This window comes from Vicugna pacos, chromosome 7 (assembly GCF_048564905.1).
Source record: "Vicugna pacos chromosome 7, VicPac4, whole genome shotgun sequence".
Taxonomy (NCBI): Eukaryota; Metazoa; Chordata; class Mammalia; order Artiodactyla; family Camelidae; genus Vicugna; species Vicugna pacos.
The window spans coordinates 74,064,038-74,079,758 of record NC_132993.1 but is presented as its reverse complement, the minus strand read 5'-3'; the positions used below and the strand labels follow the sequence as shown (position 1 = coordinate 74,079,758).

The 15,721-nt window shown below is 34.4% G+C and overlaps 1 protein-coding gene across 2 annotated transcripts in view; it reads left to right on the top strand.

Moving 5' to 3' along the window:
* Window positions 1-15,721, top strand: part of RSBN1L (round spermatid basic protein 1 like) — a 56,775-nt gene that overhangs the window by 26,245 nt on the left and 14,809 nt on the right. For both annotated transcript variants that reach the window (XM_031679752.2, XM_031679751.2), the window contains exons 3-5: window positions 3,061-3,701; window positions 12,724-12,861; window positions 14,445-14,587. In XM_031679752.2, the coding sequence (XP_031535612.1) occupies window positions 3,061-3,701; window positions 12,724-12,861; window positions 14,445-14,587 (922 nt within the window). The remainder of the gene's footprint in view (window positions 1-3,060; window positions 3,702-12,723; window positions 12,862-14,444; window positions 14,588-15,721) is intronic.

The following is a 15,721-nucleotide window of genomic DNA, read 5'->3' as shown; positions in this document are numbered from 1 at the left end:
GAGGTATATACACGATTATATCCATGCTAGAAGGTTTTTACTGCACAAATCTTGTAGCTATTTTTCATTGATAAAATAGAAATTTGCTTTATTAGAAACAGTTTAAAGGAACAAATAACTTTGAAGCATAAGCTTGTTTAGCTCATCCTTTTATATCTAATGACTACCAACTAATTTTTCTGAGAATACTTACAAGTTCTAGTCATTTTTACGTCAATTATTGATAAGTTGTAAGAACACAGATGTTATAAATATAGTATTTTTGAGAGTAACTGTTATCATTGTAGCATATGAAAGAAGTTTGTGGTGAGCAGGTGGAAAGGGGTTTAAAAGAAGCCAGTGTTCAAGGTTATTGGTAGTGTACTAAAGGTCACAAGTAGGTAATTAATGGCAGAAAGAGTGAAAATATTGCTGTGTGAAAAAAGCAGAATTGTTCCACAAAGACCAAAGGTTGAAAATAGCTAAGCTAATTACTACCTTGTTTTATATTAGATATGAAATCAGATCCAATATTTCTGGGAAACTTTTATTTTTTCCTTTATTAACACTAAAAATATACTGAGGTTAATAGTGGAAATTAAATCCAGTGAATTTGTGATTTTTAAAGATTTTAAAAAATAATTTGCCATTAACAGCATATGTTGTTTTTGTATTTGTGTATGTGTTTTTTCCTTTCTCTGTGAGTGTTTCTTCTGGTTGTGTGTGTCTGCTTGTGTCTCTGTCTGATTCTGGCTTTCTGTGCATGCTTGTGTCTTCTGTATGTGTATATATCTGTCTGGCATCCACTGTTTGCATATGTCTGTGGATCTTTGGTGGGAAGGTCTCCCATCAACCTTACATTTTTATACTTTTTGAGGGTCTAAATTACTTGGAAAACAATTCTGTTCTTTCTGTATGGGTATTTACTATGATCCTTAAAAAAAAAAATTACAGCTCTGATACATTAGACTCTGTTAGAAGAATTATAGATTGAGAGTAATGTATACTTTAAATGCTCTGGTATAAAAGAAGAGCATTAATATTCAAAATGGTCTTTTTCCTTAAGTATTTAAAAATTCCCCACATTTATCTATTGCATTTCATACATCATTCCAGGACAGAAAACGAGTGAGAGGTTATAAAAAACTTAAAAAATCTATCGAGTGAAGACTAGTGTCTTGATTTAGTTTAAATGTAAAGAATGTATTTTACCTGTGTCCATTGGGGGTTCCCAAGACTGCCCCCAGATTGATGATTCACTAGGAGGCTTCACAGGATTCAGCATGTATTTGTACACATAGCTACGATTTATTATAGTGAGGGATACACAGTAAAATCAGTAAAAGGAAAAAGCTTATGTGGTGATATCTGGAGGAAGCCTGGCAAAGCTTCAAAGAGTCCTGTCCTAGTAGAGCCACACAGGATGCACTTAATTCTTCCAGCAGGGAATTGTGACAATATATGTGAAATATTGTCTACCAGGGAAGCTCATTAAAGACTTCATACTCAGGGTTTTTATTGGGGGTGGGTCACATAGGCACCCCTTTCTAACATATAACAAAATTCCAGACTCTTAGAAGGAAAAGAGGTGTTTAACGTAAACCATATTGTTTGCACAAGCAGTGGAAGTACAGTGAGTTACTCTTATCACAGAGTGGTAGCAACCTTCTCAAAATATGAGTTCTCTGATGCCAGCCTTGCAAGCAGGGCTTTCTAAGGATAACCATTTCAGGGATGTTAACTCTTTTCTGCACAGTGCTTACTTTAGTACTTAATTACAGAGTAGTTTGTCATGGGAGTTTAATTCCTTGATGCTCAATATAAGATGTTTAAAGGGCCTAGGTATAATTAATAACTAAACTGGAAATACATGTAAAATTGTACAAATAAATGGTTTGTTAAAATAAGCAGAATTTTATTTGAATGAAAATGTAAGCTTAATATCCTACCACATTCATGCTTAACACATCAAAAAGTTAAAATATAAAATATCCAGTCATTAGAATACATGTGACTTTAAAATAAAATAGGTACAACAGTCTATTTATTAGTCATAAGGATGGATGAAAATAGTAGTAGTATAATAGAAACGGAAAAATGCAAATGACTAAGAAATCTGTCAAGGGATTCTTAGTCCTAAAGGACATGTTATACAGATACCCTTCTGTTTTTCTTATTGTATAGAAATGAATATACTGTTATAATGTTACACACACACACACACACACACACACACACACTCATATTCTATAGCTGTGCAGCCTCTGTGAATTAATCTTCTGTGCTTTGGAGTTCTCAATTTCTGAGCCCAGAGTCTTCTCTTTAGTTGCAGAAGCGCATTAATATATAAGCTTATTACACCTCATGTCTTTTTTTTTATTCCTCTCTTTACATATACATGAGTATCATTTGTGCTTAGGCATAAGGAATGATTCTCACTTTGAAATCCCATATGGTAACTTCTTGGGTCTTCACTGGAAGCTTTGCAGACTCTAGTAGACCTAAAAGCCCATTTTAGATGAAAGAATAGTTTACCAAGGAGGAAATACGGTAAAAAGCTAAGAAATTGCTGTTTGTTGCCGTTAACACTGTGTAAGTATTTTTCTTCTTTTATAATTTATACACTTTGACACCTGTATGTGAGTTTTAAGAACTTAAAGGAAAAATGATATGTATAAATAAGAAACATCTGCAGGGCATTGTTCATACTGACCTTTGCTCAACTCTCTATGTCTGATTTTCTACATTTAAAATGTAAAGATTTTGCTTTGTGAAACATTCATTTTATTACTTCAGTAAATACTGATCGAGCATCTTCTACATGTCCGAATGGTACCATGCACTGTAAGGCGTACCTTAGTCTTAAGCCTCTGTGTGTGTGTGTGTGTGTGTGCATGTCTGAGTGTGCAGAGACAGAGAAAGACTGACTAAATTATGATTATCATTACTGTGTAAAACAAGTTCCAAATATAAACCTCATTCTGAGTAAACTCCACTTTTTTTTATTATAAAACAGTTCCTAAAGCATAGGTTTTAAAGAAACTAAACTATGGAGTTTCAAAAAAATTTTTTTCCCAACAGGTGGGAAGGAAAAACCAAAAACAAATGTTGAAGATTTACAAATTAAGAAGGTAAAGAAGAAAAAGAAAAAGAAACACAAAGAGAATGAAAAACGGAAGCGTCCAAAAATGTATAGCAAATCTATTCAAACCATCTGCTCAGGATTGCTGTCTGATGTTGAAGATCAAGAAGCCAAAGGCATCCTAAATGATAACATAAAGGATTACAGTGGGAAAAATTTGGATACCAAGAACTATGATTCCAAAATTCCAGAGAACAGTGAGTTTCCATTTGTCTCTTTAAAGGAGCCACGGGTTCAGAACAACCTCAAAAGGTTGGACACTTTGGAGTTCAAACAGCTCATTCATATTGAGCACCAGCCTAATGGAGGTGCATCAGTTATCCACGCCTACAGCAGTGAAATCTCCCACCTGTCTCCTGTGGAGATGGAGAGGTTTGCAGAAGAGTTTGTGGGTCTAGTGTTCAGTGAAAACGAAAACTCTGCAGCTTTCTATGTAATGGGTATTGTTCATGGGGCAGCTACTTATTTACCTGACTTTTTAGACTACTTTTCATTTAATTTTCCCAATTCACCAGTGAAAATGGAGATATTGGGAAAGAAGGATATAGAGACAACAACTATGTCCAATTTTCATGCTCAGGTAAGAGTTTTTTAGTTTTAGTTTTTTTTTGAACTTTTAATTACATGTTTTAGACAAATTTCTATCCTTTGTTTCTCATTTTGCTATAGGTTTGAAATAAAAAGGTAAGGATATAATGAAACCTCTTGGGAATATTAAGAATCAGTTACTTTCTTGATGTGAACACCAGAATTTAAATGTTAGTTTCTACTTACTAGTTTTTTCTTAAAGATACTTAATGAAGTAATTAAGATTCTGTTGTCCTTTGTATCTTAGATTTATCTTGGAAATGAAATGAATGAAATGAGTCTAACCATGTATTTTTCCAGTTCATGCAATAATTCTCTTACATGAAAATCACTTTAAATTGTCCTCTTGCTTTATGCAGTAGTGCCTCTAAAGTGCTTAGCATTGGATTCGCCACATAGTATGATGCTGAATAAATGTTGGCTATTAAATATATCGTGGTGCAAAGGAGTCATCTGTTAAATGTGTGATTGTGTGAGAAAATTAGTATTAATCAGTGCAAATGTGGAGCTGATTTGTATTTCCTACCCTTCTCTATGGTGTAGAATATACATTATTTTTGAAAGCAGAGGCAGAATTGAGTTTGCTGGCTCTTAGAAGTAAATGTGGGCCCATCTGATAGGCTGGTACATTCTCACCCACTCTCAGATCAGAGTCTACCTAAGCTGAAAGATCAGCCAGGTTTCACCTTTTTTGATGCTAAAGTTTCTGGTATTCTAAATAATAATTGGCATTATTCAAACTTGGAAAGAGGAAAAAAGTAAAGAAAATTTCAAAAGGGTCTTAGGGATTGTCTGTCCCAACCTTTCTCAACTTAAGCAAATGAACATAGATAGGAGTAACTTACTGTTCTAAAGTTGTAGCAGGGCTGGGATTAGAACAAAATCTCTTTACTCTTCATCCAGGACTCTTGTCTCTATTCTGAGCATATTTTTTTTTTTTATGTGTTCAAGTTACAGTCTCCACCTTAAATGATAACTTGGATGTCCAGTCACATTCACACACATATACCAACCCTCCATCCCCACACACAGTATATTTGGTGTATATTCTGTAATACACTGTTGTCTGGAAAATATGCTAGAATTTAAAGTTTTAACGTGTGTGTGGTGGGGGGTACTTTTTTCCTAATGCAACATGTTTGAGAATTGGAATTTAAGTATTTTTTAGAGCTGAAAGGGAGCTATAGGGCATCTGTTACCAGCCCTGTGATTTTATAGAGTTTCAGCATGGTTAGTAACTTGTCTAAGATTACACCTGAGTTTAGTGGTAGAACCAGACTGGCATCTAGTACTGGTGTCTATTATTTATTAAGTACAGACTCTGCCAAGAACTGTTCTAAGCAGTTAATAGGTAATAACTCATTTAATCTTTATTACAACTTAATTTTAGCAATGAGGAAACAGACACAGTGAGAGAAAAAAATCACTTGCCCATAGTCCTTCGCTACTGGGTCATTCCTTTGTCATTTATTACATGTCTGCTAAGTGCTAGGGTATATGATAGGCCTCTTGACTTCCAATGTCATTTCTTTCCACTCTGTCATAAATTTTCTTGCTGCCATACTATGCATCTTGTTTCAGTAATCTTTTAAATGTCACAATACTTAACATTTGCTTTTCAAATAGCTTTTAAGGTTAGGAATTATTAATTTTTTATTAAATGATGTTATTTTCATCTTCACTATGTAATGTGTATCACATGAAACCCATGCTTTTGTTATTAAATAAAAGAAGGTGCTGAGTCTTGTTAATCGTGACAGTGTGTAACTAGGCTGTGGGCCTCAAGTCCTTGAAGAGCTACCTACTCTGATTGCCATTACCTGTTAAAGTTCTTGGATAAAACATAGTGCACGAAGGAAAACTCTAGGCAGATGCATCTTTTACAAGCTGTGGCTCTGGCCCCATACTTGTGTAATCTCTCAGCTACAAGGACTGCCTCTTCAGCTTTAGACTTAATGACAGGAAGTTGCCTATGCAAGGTTCATGTGCCCTTATCCTAATATCCTCCAGATCCAGTCATTCCTGTGGTGTGGGGAGGAGTATCTAGTGAAAGCTTCCCTGAACTGCTCATTTGATTTTTTTCCCCAAACTGGATTCTTACTTGGCTTGGTTTTTTTAAGAGCTTAGGAGACTGAGGAAATTGGTTTCTGCAGACTGGGAGGTAGCCTTGGGTTTGTCCTTATGAACTGGCTTTATTAAACTGAATGTATCCAAAAAAGAGCAGTAGAAGAAAAGTGTGCCTACTTATTATAGCTTAGTTTTATTTGTAACTTCTTAACTCTTCCTAGTAAAAGATCTCTCTTAACCTAATTTGTGGTACCCTTCCAGAAAATTATTTTTTTAACCATTTATAGATTTTTTTTTAATTTGGGAAAATATTTTATAAAACAGATACTGATTTAACAAACTCTGTGTTTAGAGCTAAACCAGTGTATAACTTGAGGCTTTTCTTATCCTAAGTGTGAGAACCTTTATTCCAAATTTAATTTGTAGAAATACTTTATAGTCAATATAGCGACTAGGTTTGTGTGGGTAGCTGGATAAAACTCTGATATGGCATGATTGGAAAGGAAAGGTGTCTAGTCTTGGTTCTGCCATTTACCAGCTGTGATGCTGGATGGCTACTTAAGCTTTTTACATCTCAATTTCCTCACATACAGAACAGTAATAATAGTACTTAGTTCACAGGATTGTTGTTAGAAATGTTTCGTGAAATGTAAAAGATTATGCAAAGAGAGTTGTTATACTGACTTAGTGCAGTGTTAAAACCGCTTGCCATTTTGTGACTTCTGAGTGAAAACTCTGAAGAGTATATTAATTGATGTCAGGGAGTTTAGTGAGTACTGAAGATCAAAAATTACCACAAAGACTTTATCTACAGATAAGGAGTTGACTGAATTATGCTATATATACACAATGGAATATTATTGTGTAAAAAGGAATGGAATACTTAGATATGCTAGAGTGTGGATGAACCTTGAAACATTATGCTAAGTGAAAGAAGCTAGTCAAAAGGTCACATTATGTATGATTCCATTTTATATGAAGTATCCAGAATAGGTAAATCCATAGAAACAGACACAGATTGGTGGTTGCCAGGGGCTGACTGGGGGAAGGGGGAAATGGGAGTAACTGCTTAATTAGTATGGGGCTGGCTTTTTCTCCCCTCCCCTCCCCTCTCCTCCCCTCCCCCTTCCCTCCCCCTTCCCTCCCCTCCCCCTTCCCTCTCTCCCCCTCCCTTATTTTTAATTAAGATAGATGTTGTTAACATTGTGTTAGTTTTAGTGTACAACATATCAGTGTATGTAATACTGTGAAATGATGACCACAGTAAGTTTAGTTAACATTCATCACTACATATAGTTGCAGTTTTTTCGCTTTTAATGAGGACTTTTAAGCCCTACTCTCTTAGCGACTTTCATATACACAGTATAGTATTAGCTATAGACACCATGCTGTACATTATATCCCATGACTTATTTGTTTGATAACTGGAAGTTTTCACCTTTTGACCCCCTTCACCCATTCCATCTACCTCCTTCCACACCACCACCCCAACTCTGGCAAGCACCAATCTCTATGAGTTCCATTTTTGTTTTTAGATTACATGTATAAGTGAGATCATATGATATTTGTCTTTTTTTTTACTTATTTCACTTAGTATAACGTCCTCAGGGTCCATCCATGCTGTTGCAAATGGCAGGATTTCTTTTTTATGGCTGAATGATATTTCATTGAATGGAATGATACCCATTCTTCCATTAATGGACACTTCAGTTGTTTTTATATCTTGGCTATTGTAGGTAGTGCTATAATGAACATGGGAGTGCATTTTTTTTTTCGAGATGGTGAATTTGTTTTCTTTGAATAAATAATCAGAAGTGGAATTGTTGGATTTTTGTTTTTTTAATTTTTAAATATTACAAAAATAAAGTCTTAAAACTTTTTTAAAAATACTTTATCAAGATATAATATGTACACAGAATGCACACATTATTAATGTATAGCTTGATGAATCTTTATAAAATTAACTTTCCCATGATTTAAAAAAGAATTTTGCTAGTCACCAGAGCCCTCCCCAAACCCCTCTTTATCGCTACTCTGCCCTGCCCTGCCATCACATACATACACAAACAGCCAGGTAACACTCACTCTCCTGACTTCAAATGCCATGGATAAATTTTGCCTGTTTTTGAAATTCCACATAATAGAATCGAATAGTATGTACACTGTTGTTTGTGGCTTCTTTCCTTCAGCATTATGCTTGAGAGATTCATTCATCTTGTTTGTAGCAATAGTTTATTTTCTCATTGCTGTATGGTATTGCATTGTATGAAAATACCACAGTTTATTTATTCTGTTTACTGTGGATGGACATTTAAGTTGTTTCTGATTTGGGGCTGTTACAACAGGGTTGCTATGAAAATATATGTACATTTGTTTTGATGAGCATTCATTAGTCTTTTTATTTTCTCTCAATAGTATTTTTTTGGATTTCAGCCTACAGATATTGCACATCTTATGTGGGATTTATTCCTAGGTATTTGAGGACTTCATTTTGCTAATCACTCTTTTTGAGTGATTACTTGGAACTCTGAGTACCTCTTAGAGTATGACATTAGCACACATCATTGAGAAATTGAAAATATATTTTGTACCTCATTTCTCCCTTCCCCTTTATGGCATCATACATGCTTGTTAGTAGACTCATACAGTGAAGCTGTATATTTTGGTGAGAATAGAATCAGTACCACTATCAGGGCTGCTGTATGTGATGGCTTAAATTGTCACTGCGGCCGTTCACAGTGTTGTAAATGACAGCCCCCAGATTATGTAACCTGTGGCTCTGACTACTAGTGACTTGTGGGATCCAAACCAAGTTTATGCTGAGTTTGTGCATCCTCATGAGACTAGTTTTATTATTTTTCTAAAATGAATCAGAGCAATCAAAATAATTTGCCCTAAATTCTGTAGAAACTAAAAGATGACAGTATAGGTTAAGATGTAGCTATTTCTTTGATCTTTATTGTGGTAGTATTTATCTCTGTGATACTGGTGTGTAGTTTTTACAAAAACTCGTTTTTGCATCTGTTTAGCCTTTATCCTCGAAACATGTTAATTTGAGATTTTTTTGTGTGTATGTGTATATATGTGTACACACACACACACACACACACACACACACAAAACACTGACAAAAGGGTCAGGCCTTCCTGTTCCTTGGTCTTTGGTTTTGGAATTCTTTTTACTCATATAATTTTTTTTTATCTTCATCTATATCCCTGCAGGTTGCCTGAAAAATTTGAAGACATGGTGGAATTATATATTGTTTTAATAGGTCATATAATTTTTATGATGTTGTGGCTCTGGGGTTAGTGGTATAATATCAATCAAGCTGTATGATAAAGGACTATTTGAGAATAGAAATGGATTTTTGTAGAAAGTTTGTAACCTATCTATTTCAGGTATTCTGCTATAGTAGACAAACAAAAGTTCTCAAAACTAAATGGCTTAAAGTTATTTCTCACAATTCATTGGACAGCCCTGTCAGTTTGACTTGGGGCTGGATGGCCTCATTCATATGTCTGGTGGTTTATAGATCACTTGGTCTTAGGAGACCTCACTTATATGTCTGATAGTTGGTGCAGTGTTAACTGGAGTGATGATCACATTTTTCTCATTATTTAACAGGTTAGCCTGGGCTCATACACATGGTGGTGGTTGCAGGGTTTCATAGAGCAGAAAGAGAGCAGTCATCAGTACACAAGCCTTTGGCCAGCATCCCATTGGCCAAATGAAGTCATGTGACCAAACCTAGATTCACTTTTTAATAATAGGAATGACGCAGTCACATTGCTCAGAAGTGAGCATACACACTTGGGAAGAATTTTTGGCCATTTCCAATCTTCCACATCTATCTTAGTTTTTTCGCCATCTCGTTTTTCTTCAAATATCCATTTGGACATTTATTGTTCTCCTACATCTTTGATGGTAGGGAAACAGAAAGGCAAGTAAGACAAGAATTTTATCTGTCAAGGAATAAATGAGATTTTTGTCTTGTCAGGCAATATTTAATCAGCACGCCCTTCAAATCCTGTAGTAAGTAAGAGCTTGTGAGACTATGAAAACTGGGGCAGTGATATTCTAATCACCTTCTTCCTTCCCGAAACTGTAACTCTTGCTTTTTATTTTAGCCTAGTTCTGTATTGTTTGTATCAAATGACTGTGTCAAGGTGTTAACTCATGATTAATGGCAAATATTTTAATAGTGAAACAATTATTAAATCTGATCTGATCTGTTAGCCTTGCCTTTCTGCAGAATGAGGGGAGAAAACTAACATTTATTGAATTCATGCTGGGGTCATTCACTGTGCTAGGCCATTTTCTAAAGAAGATTGACCTGCCATCTTTGGACCATTGCCTGCCTTTGTACTAAATTTTCATGTTGACCAGTTGTGCTTGTCACATTCTCCTTGAATGCTTATGAACTGATCTATAAGAAATACTATGGCAGGTACCAGATGTTCTAATTGAGAAAGGAGCCTTTTTCTTTTATTTCACTAATTTAAAATGAATAATAACACTTTTATTCTTATTTCAGTTGCAGTTATAGATAATTTTGAAATAAAATGTTGATTAAATGTCATTCATTACCTGTTGTTTGAAAGTATGTCAGATATGATGGGGAATGGCTCCCCCTTGTGGCACAACTTATTTTTGTTAGATTTTTTAGAATGCCTCAGTAGGAATGTGGTGAGCTGGTCTTATTTTTCAAAATAAGAGACTCCCTTCTTTCTTCTTCTCCTACTTCTCAAAAACCCACCAGAATTGAGGCCTTTTCTGCCCTTACCCCTCAATTTTTGGCTGTAATAACTATCCTGTTTTTGTATTTTCTTCGGAATGATGATGATGATTACTAGCTAGAAACATCTCTAGTATCTGTGTTTATTATGGATAACTATTAAAGTATTCTTTGAAATTTTTAATGTCTTGGGATGTTTATAGGTATACTAAAAGAAAACAGGTAAATAAGAAAAGCTAGTTTTGAAGTCAAAATAGTTTCTATAATGCTGAGTCCTATAAGTTTATTTACTGTGAGACTTCTCAAAAAGTTTTAATAGTCAATGTGTGCAGTGAGCCTCCCAAAGAGGAAGAGTTCCCTAAACTTATTGGACTATATAGTCCAGTAAGAAAGTTTAAGGCACAAAACATTTACTTTATTTGTATAAAGTGGAAATACTACCTCTCTAGTGTGACTGATTTTAAAAGTCGAATGATAGAATTCAAAACACTTGTAAATTTATGTTTTACAGTAGGAGGTGTTTGATTTCACTGAATAGCCATGAGGTCTCCTAAAAACTCATATGATCACTTACAGATCCAAAACTGAGGCGAAAAACTCGGAATCACCTAACAGAATTGATGTGTTATATCAATTCAGATAAATTTGCAAAATTTCAAATTGATATTTTTTGCTTTATTAGTCTGCATTACATAAATGCATAGTGATGACTAACTTTGCTGTTAGAACATCTAAACTTCTAGAGCCTAAGTTTTGTTGTAGAGTCAGATTTTAACTTTTTGCTCTCTCAGTATTGGAGATGCCGGGAACTTTGGGGAGACAGGAAAAGATAGGATCATGGGTACAAAATGGGGATACAGACCCCTAACGTTCTTTTTGTAACTTGGGGATTGGAGCAATGTTTTCTGGTCTGAGAAGTGAATTTCTGACAGATCATGAAAACTTAAGCTTGGAATTCTGGTAAATAAACTTACTAAGGAATTAATATATCATTGTTATACTGTTTTATTGAGTATGCTAAAAAATATAGTTCTCTAATGTTTTAGATTATTCTGTTATGTTTTTGGAAAATTGTGGGTGGGGGCTTAGCTATTTGGGTATATAATACTGTCTGTACCAGCTGTGGTTGTGAGGATTTGACTTGTGATGTAAATATATCTTATTTGAGTCTGTGTCCATGATGTGATGAAAGCTTATCCACCTGGGTTTGTTTGGAATACAGGACTTTGAGTTTTAAAACTGAGATAAACCCAGGCAAACTGAGACAATGTAATCTCCCTAAATTTAATAGCCACAAAGGCTAATCCAGAGAAAAGGATAATTAGGATTTTGCTTAAAGTTGGTTTATGAAAGGAAGTTGTTGTGCTTAAAAGGTACTCTTGTTTACTAGTGTTAGTATGTGAGGTTTCTTTGTAGGATTTAAATGTGTTTTTGAAAATTCAGGTACCAGTGATTCTTGAGGTGTAGGCTGTTTTATTTTGTTTGATATTTGAGTGATACCTATTTACTCACACTGTACAGGTGGCTTTATATAATTACTGTTTTCTGCATCAATCTGAGGTAAATCTTTTCAGTCAATGAAATTAAAGCTTAAGGAATTTAAGTGAGTTCTGAAGGTTACATACCTGGTGGATGGATAGTCAAGATAGATTTGGGACCAGAGGCTCCTGGTACTCAATCTCTAATGGTTTTTCATGAGTTAATCATACAAATGTAAACTGGGTCCTAATTAATGTGCTTAGATCTAGAAGGGATGATCATTCCTGGTAGCCTTTTTGGACATACAAACCACTGGTGATGGTTAATGCTTTCAGAGGGTCACGTTTTGAAAATTCTGACAAAAATTTCTGAACCATTTAGGAAAATGTAGATACAGGAACTGTTGAATATAATTTCAGTGGCATTGTAGATCAAATGATGAACTCCTGCATCGTAAGGACAAGTTATAGTTAGTTGTCTAGAGTTACACTATTATCTCAACTGTGTTTTCATAAACAGTGTGTAGGAATAGCTAGAGAAGGTAAAATGGCATGGTTTTGTGCAGGTGTTTTCTTTTTTTAATGCCTTTTTTTTTTTTACTGTTTGTAGAAGACTTTTTTGTTCTGTTTTGCTTCACTTGATGTTCTAATGTTTTCTGACAACATAATTTAGTGTTATGCAGTGACAGCAAGCATAATCTTATGTATAACTTAATTAAATCCATATCCTTCAGGTAAAAAGAACGTATTCTCACGGTACTTACAGAGCTGGCCCAATGCGACAAATCAGCTTGGTGGGAGCAGTTGATGAAGAAGTGGGAGATTACTTCCCTGAGTTCCTTGACATGTTGGAAGATTCACCATTTTTAAAAGTAAGAGAAAGCAATATCAAGCAGTCAACTGTGTTACTTTTATGCTGCAAGTGATACAAATCATGGCTATTTGAGAAACTAAAAGTTAATTCTTGTGTAGTATTTGTGCCTGTGACTTCTCAGGTACTAGTATAGTGGCAAAGCTAAGTGGTGGCCAGAAAATAGCACTTGCTTGTAGCTGCCACTTTGGGAAAATAGATTCCATCTGTTTATCAGCTTTTTACAAACTGAGTGCCAGAAGATTTGAGAAGTATAGGAAGGATACCTACTAAATTGAAGTGTTTAGTACAAGGGAATGGCAGTTAGGGTTTGTGGAAAACTGGCCTGGGAAATTGTGTTTCTGTATTTTGGTCTTTGGGGTACCTAGCTGAGTTGGGTAAGCCATTTATACTTTCTGAACTTTAGTTTCCTCATCCATAAAATAAGATATTTAAACTATGTAGCTCTAAGGCCCCGTTAAATTCTTTTAAGTGATTTTTAGCCAGATTCCTTTTTCCTTTTTCCAACAGTCTCTGCATTCCAGAAAATATATCTTTTTATGGGCTACTAGGGCTGTCTTATTAAGAAAAAAATCTCTGATCTATGTAGTTAGGTCAATTATTTACTCAGTAATTCAAAGCTCTAATCTCTAATATTAGTTTATCTCTAATATTTACCACATATTCTGTTGAGCATTTGTTTTTTCACTTCTGCTTGCTCAATTTTCTGATCTTTATGTGTGTGTATGTATATATATGTCTATATACTGACACACACACTTTGTTTTTCTAACCTCATTTCAATCCCATTTCATTTCCGTTTTTATTCCTTTTAAACTTTTTGTTCCTTTCCTTTTCTTCCCAACTTAGTGGCATGGAATTTGGTTGCATTTATTTTGAGTAGCATTTTAAAAAATACCGTTATTTAAACATTTGTTTCAGAATTTAATTTTAAAAGCAAATGAGCTAAATGCAATCTTTCTAGAGAAATTTAATTTGATACCCCCCGCTTTTGAAAAGGGAGTATGGGATAAATTTTTTTTTTTTTGAACAGTTCTTTCAACATTCTATGGACAATGGTCCTCGGTCATTTCTCTCTCTCTTTCTTTTAAAATCCCTGCTTTTAGACCAGCAGCCTTTTCAAGAAACTACTACACAGAAGTAAATTTTGATTTTGGTTTAGTTTTCCGTTTTGTTTTGTTAGGATTTGATTATAACTTATCAAAGAGGTATCCTTCCTTTTTTCTTTTTAAGGTATCCATTTTCCCTCAGTTCATTTTTATAGATTCTCATGGAAAACAGTTGTTTATTTTGTCAACTTACTAACATCAGTATAACCCATATTTGGTAGAAGGAAGATTAAAACATGATGAATACAGTGAATCTTATTTCTGGCAGGGTTGCAGAAGGAAACTGTCCAAGAATAATTATTCTCTTGGTGTGTTTGAAATAGAATTTTCTGAAGGGAAATATATGAATATATTTGAAATAGGTATATATTTCAAATGTATGTATGGAAGTTTGTCAAGAGGACAATAGCCTTTAATGTATTTTTGAAGATACATTTTGAAAATAATTGACTTCTATGTAATTATTTGCCTCTAGTGTACACTGCCATGGGGGACACTATCTAGTTTAAAATTAGAGAGCCGAAAAGATAGTGATGATGGTCCCATCATGTGGGTACGCCCAGGAGAACAAATGATCCCTGTGGCTGATATGCCAAAGTCACCCTTCAAAAGGAAAAGGTATGTTGGATACAAATTTTTATTGCTGGAGATGGATATTTGTATATGTTGGTATATGTATATATTAGTTGAAAGCTGGAGGAAGAAGGAAGGGAAAGTTCAGAGTGTAATTGGAATACAAAATAAAAAATGGTTACACATGCTGATATAATTTTTTATAAAATGTCAGATATAAACATGAAAACTGTAGGCAAATCACAATAAATTATAATTAGGAATGGAAAAAAAGTCGTAACAGACAAACTGGGAATAAATTTAATTAATATTCAGAACTCACATTAAGAAAACTAAAATATGGAGGATAATAAATAATATCTAAACAAATAGAAAACCCTACTATGTTCTGGATTGGATGAAAATGATAGTCTTTGACATTTTTAGCATTCCAATTAGACTCACACTTCCAGCACTGGATACAGTGATTGTAAAGTTTATAAGAAAGTATAGATAAAGTCAGCAAATAGTCAAGAAAACTGTGAAAGAGAAGATAAGTGTGAGGGGAACCTTGTCTTACTAGATATTAAAAATTACTGTAAAGCTCATAAAGATCATTGGAATGGGATAGAGTACACAAATGGATCAAAGTATATTGGTGCAGCAGCATGGATGGACCTAGAGATTATCATACTAAGTGAATTAAGTCAGACAGAGAAAGACAAATACCATGTGATATCACTTACATGTAGAATCTTAAAAAATGACAGAAATGAATTTATTTACAAAACAGAAAGAAAACAAATTTATAGTTACCAAAGGAGAAAGAAAGAAGGGATAAATTAGGAGTTTGGGATTAGCAGATACAAACCACTAAATACAAAATAGATAAACAACAAGGTCTTACCGTATATTACAGGGAACTTCAATAGCTTGTAATAACCTATAATGAAAAAGAATGTGTGTGTGTGTGTGTTTGTGTAACATCATGTAATCAATATGCTATACACCAGAAACTAACACACCACTGTAAATCAACTGTACTTCAATTAAAAACAAAATAAAACAAAAAGTATATTGGGAACTGAATAATGAGGAAGGGGGGGGAATAATGCTACGGTAATTGGGAGTCCATTTGAAAGAAAACAGAGCTATAACCCCAGTGTCACACAAGAAGTAATTTATAGATTTGAACATAAT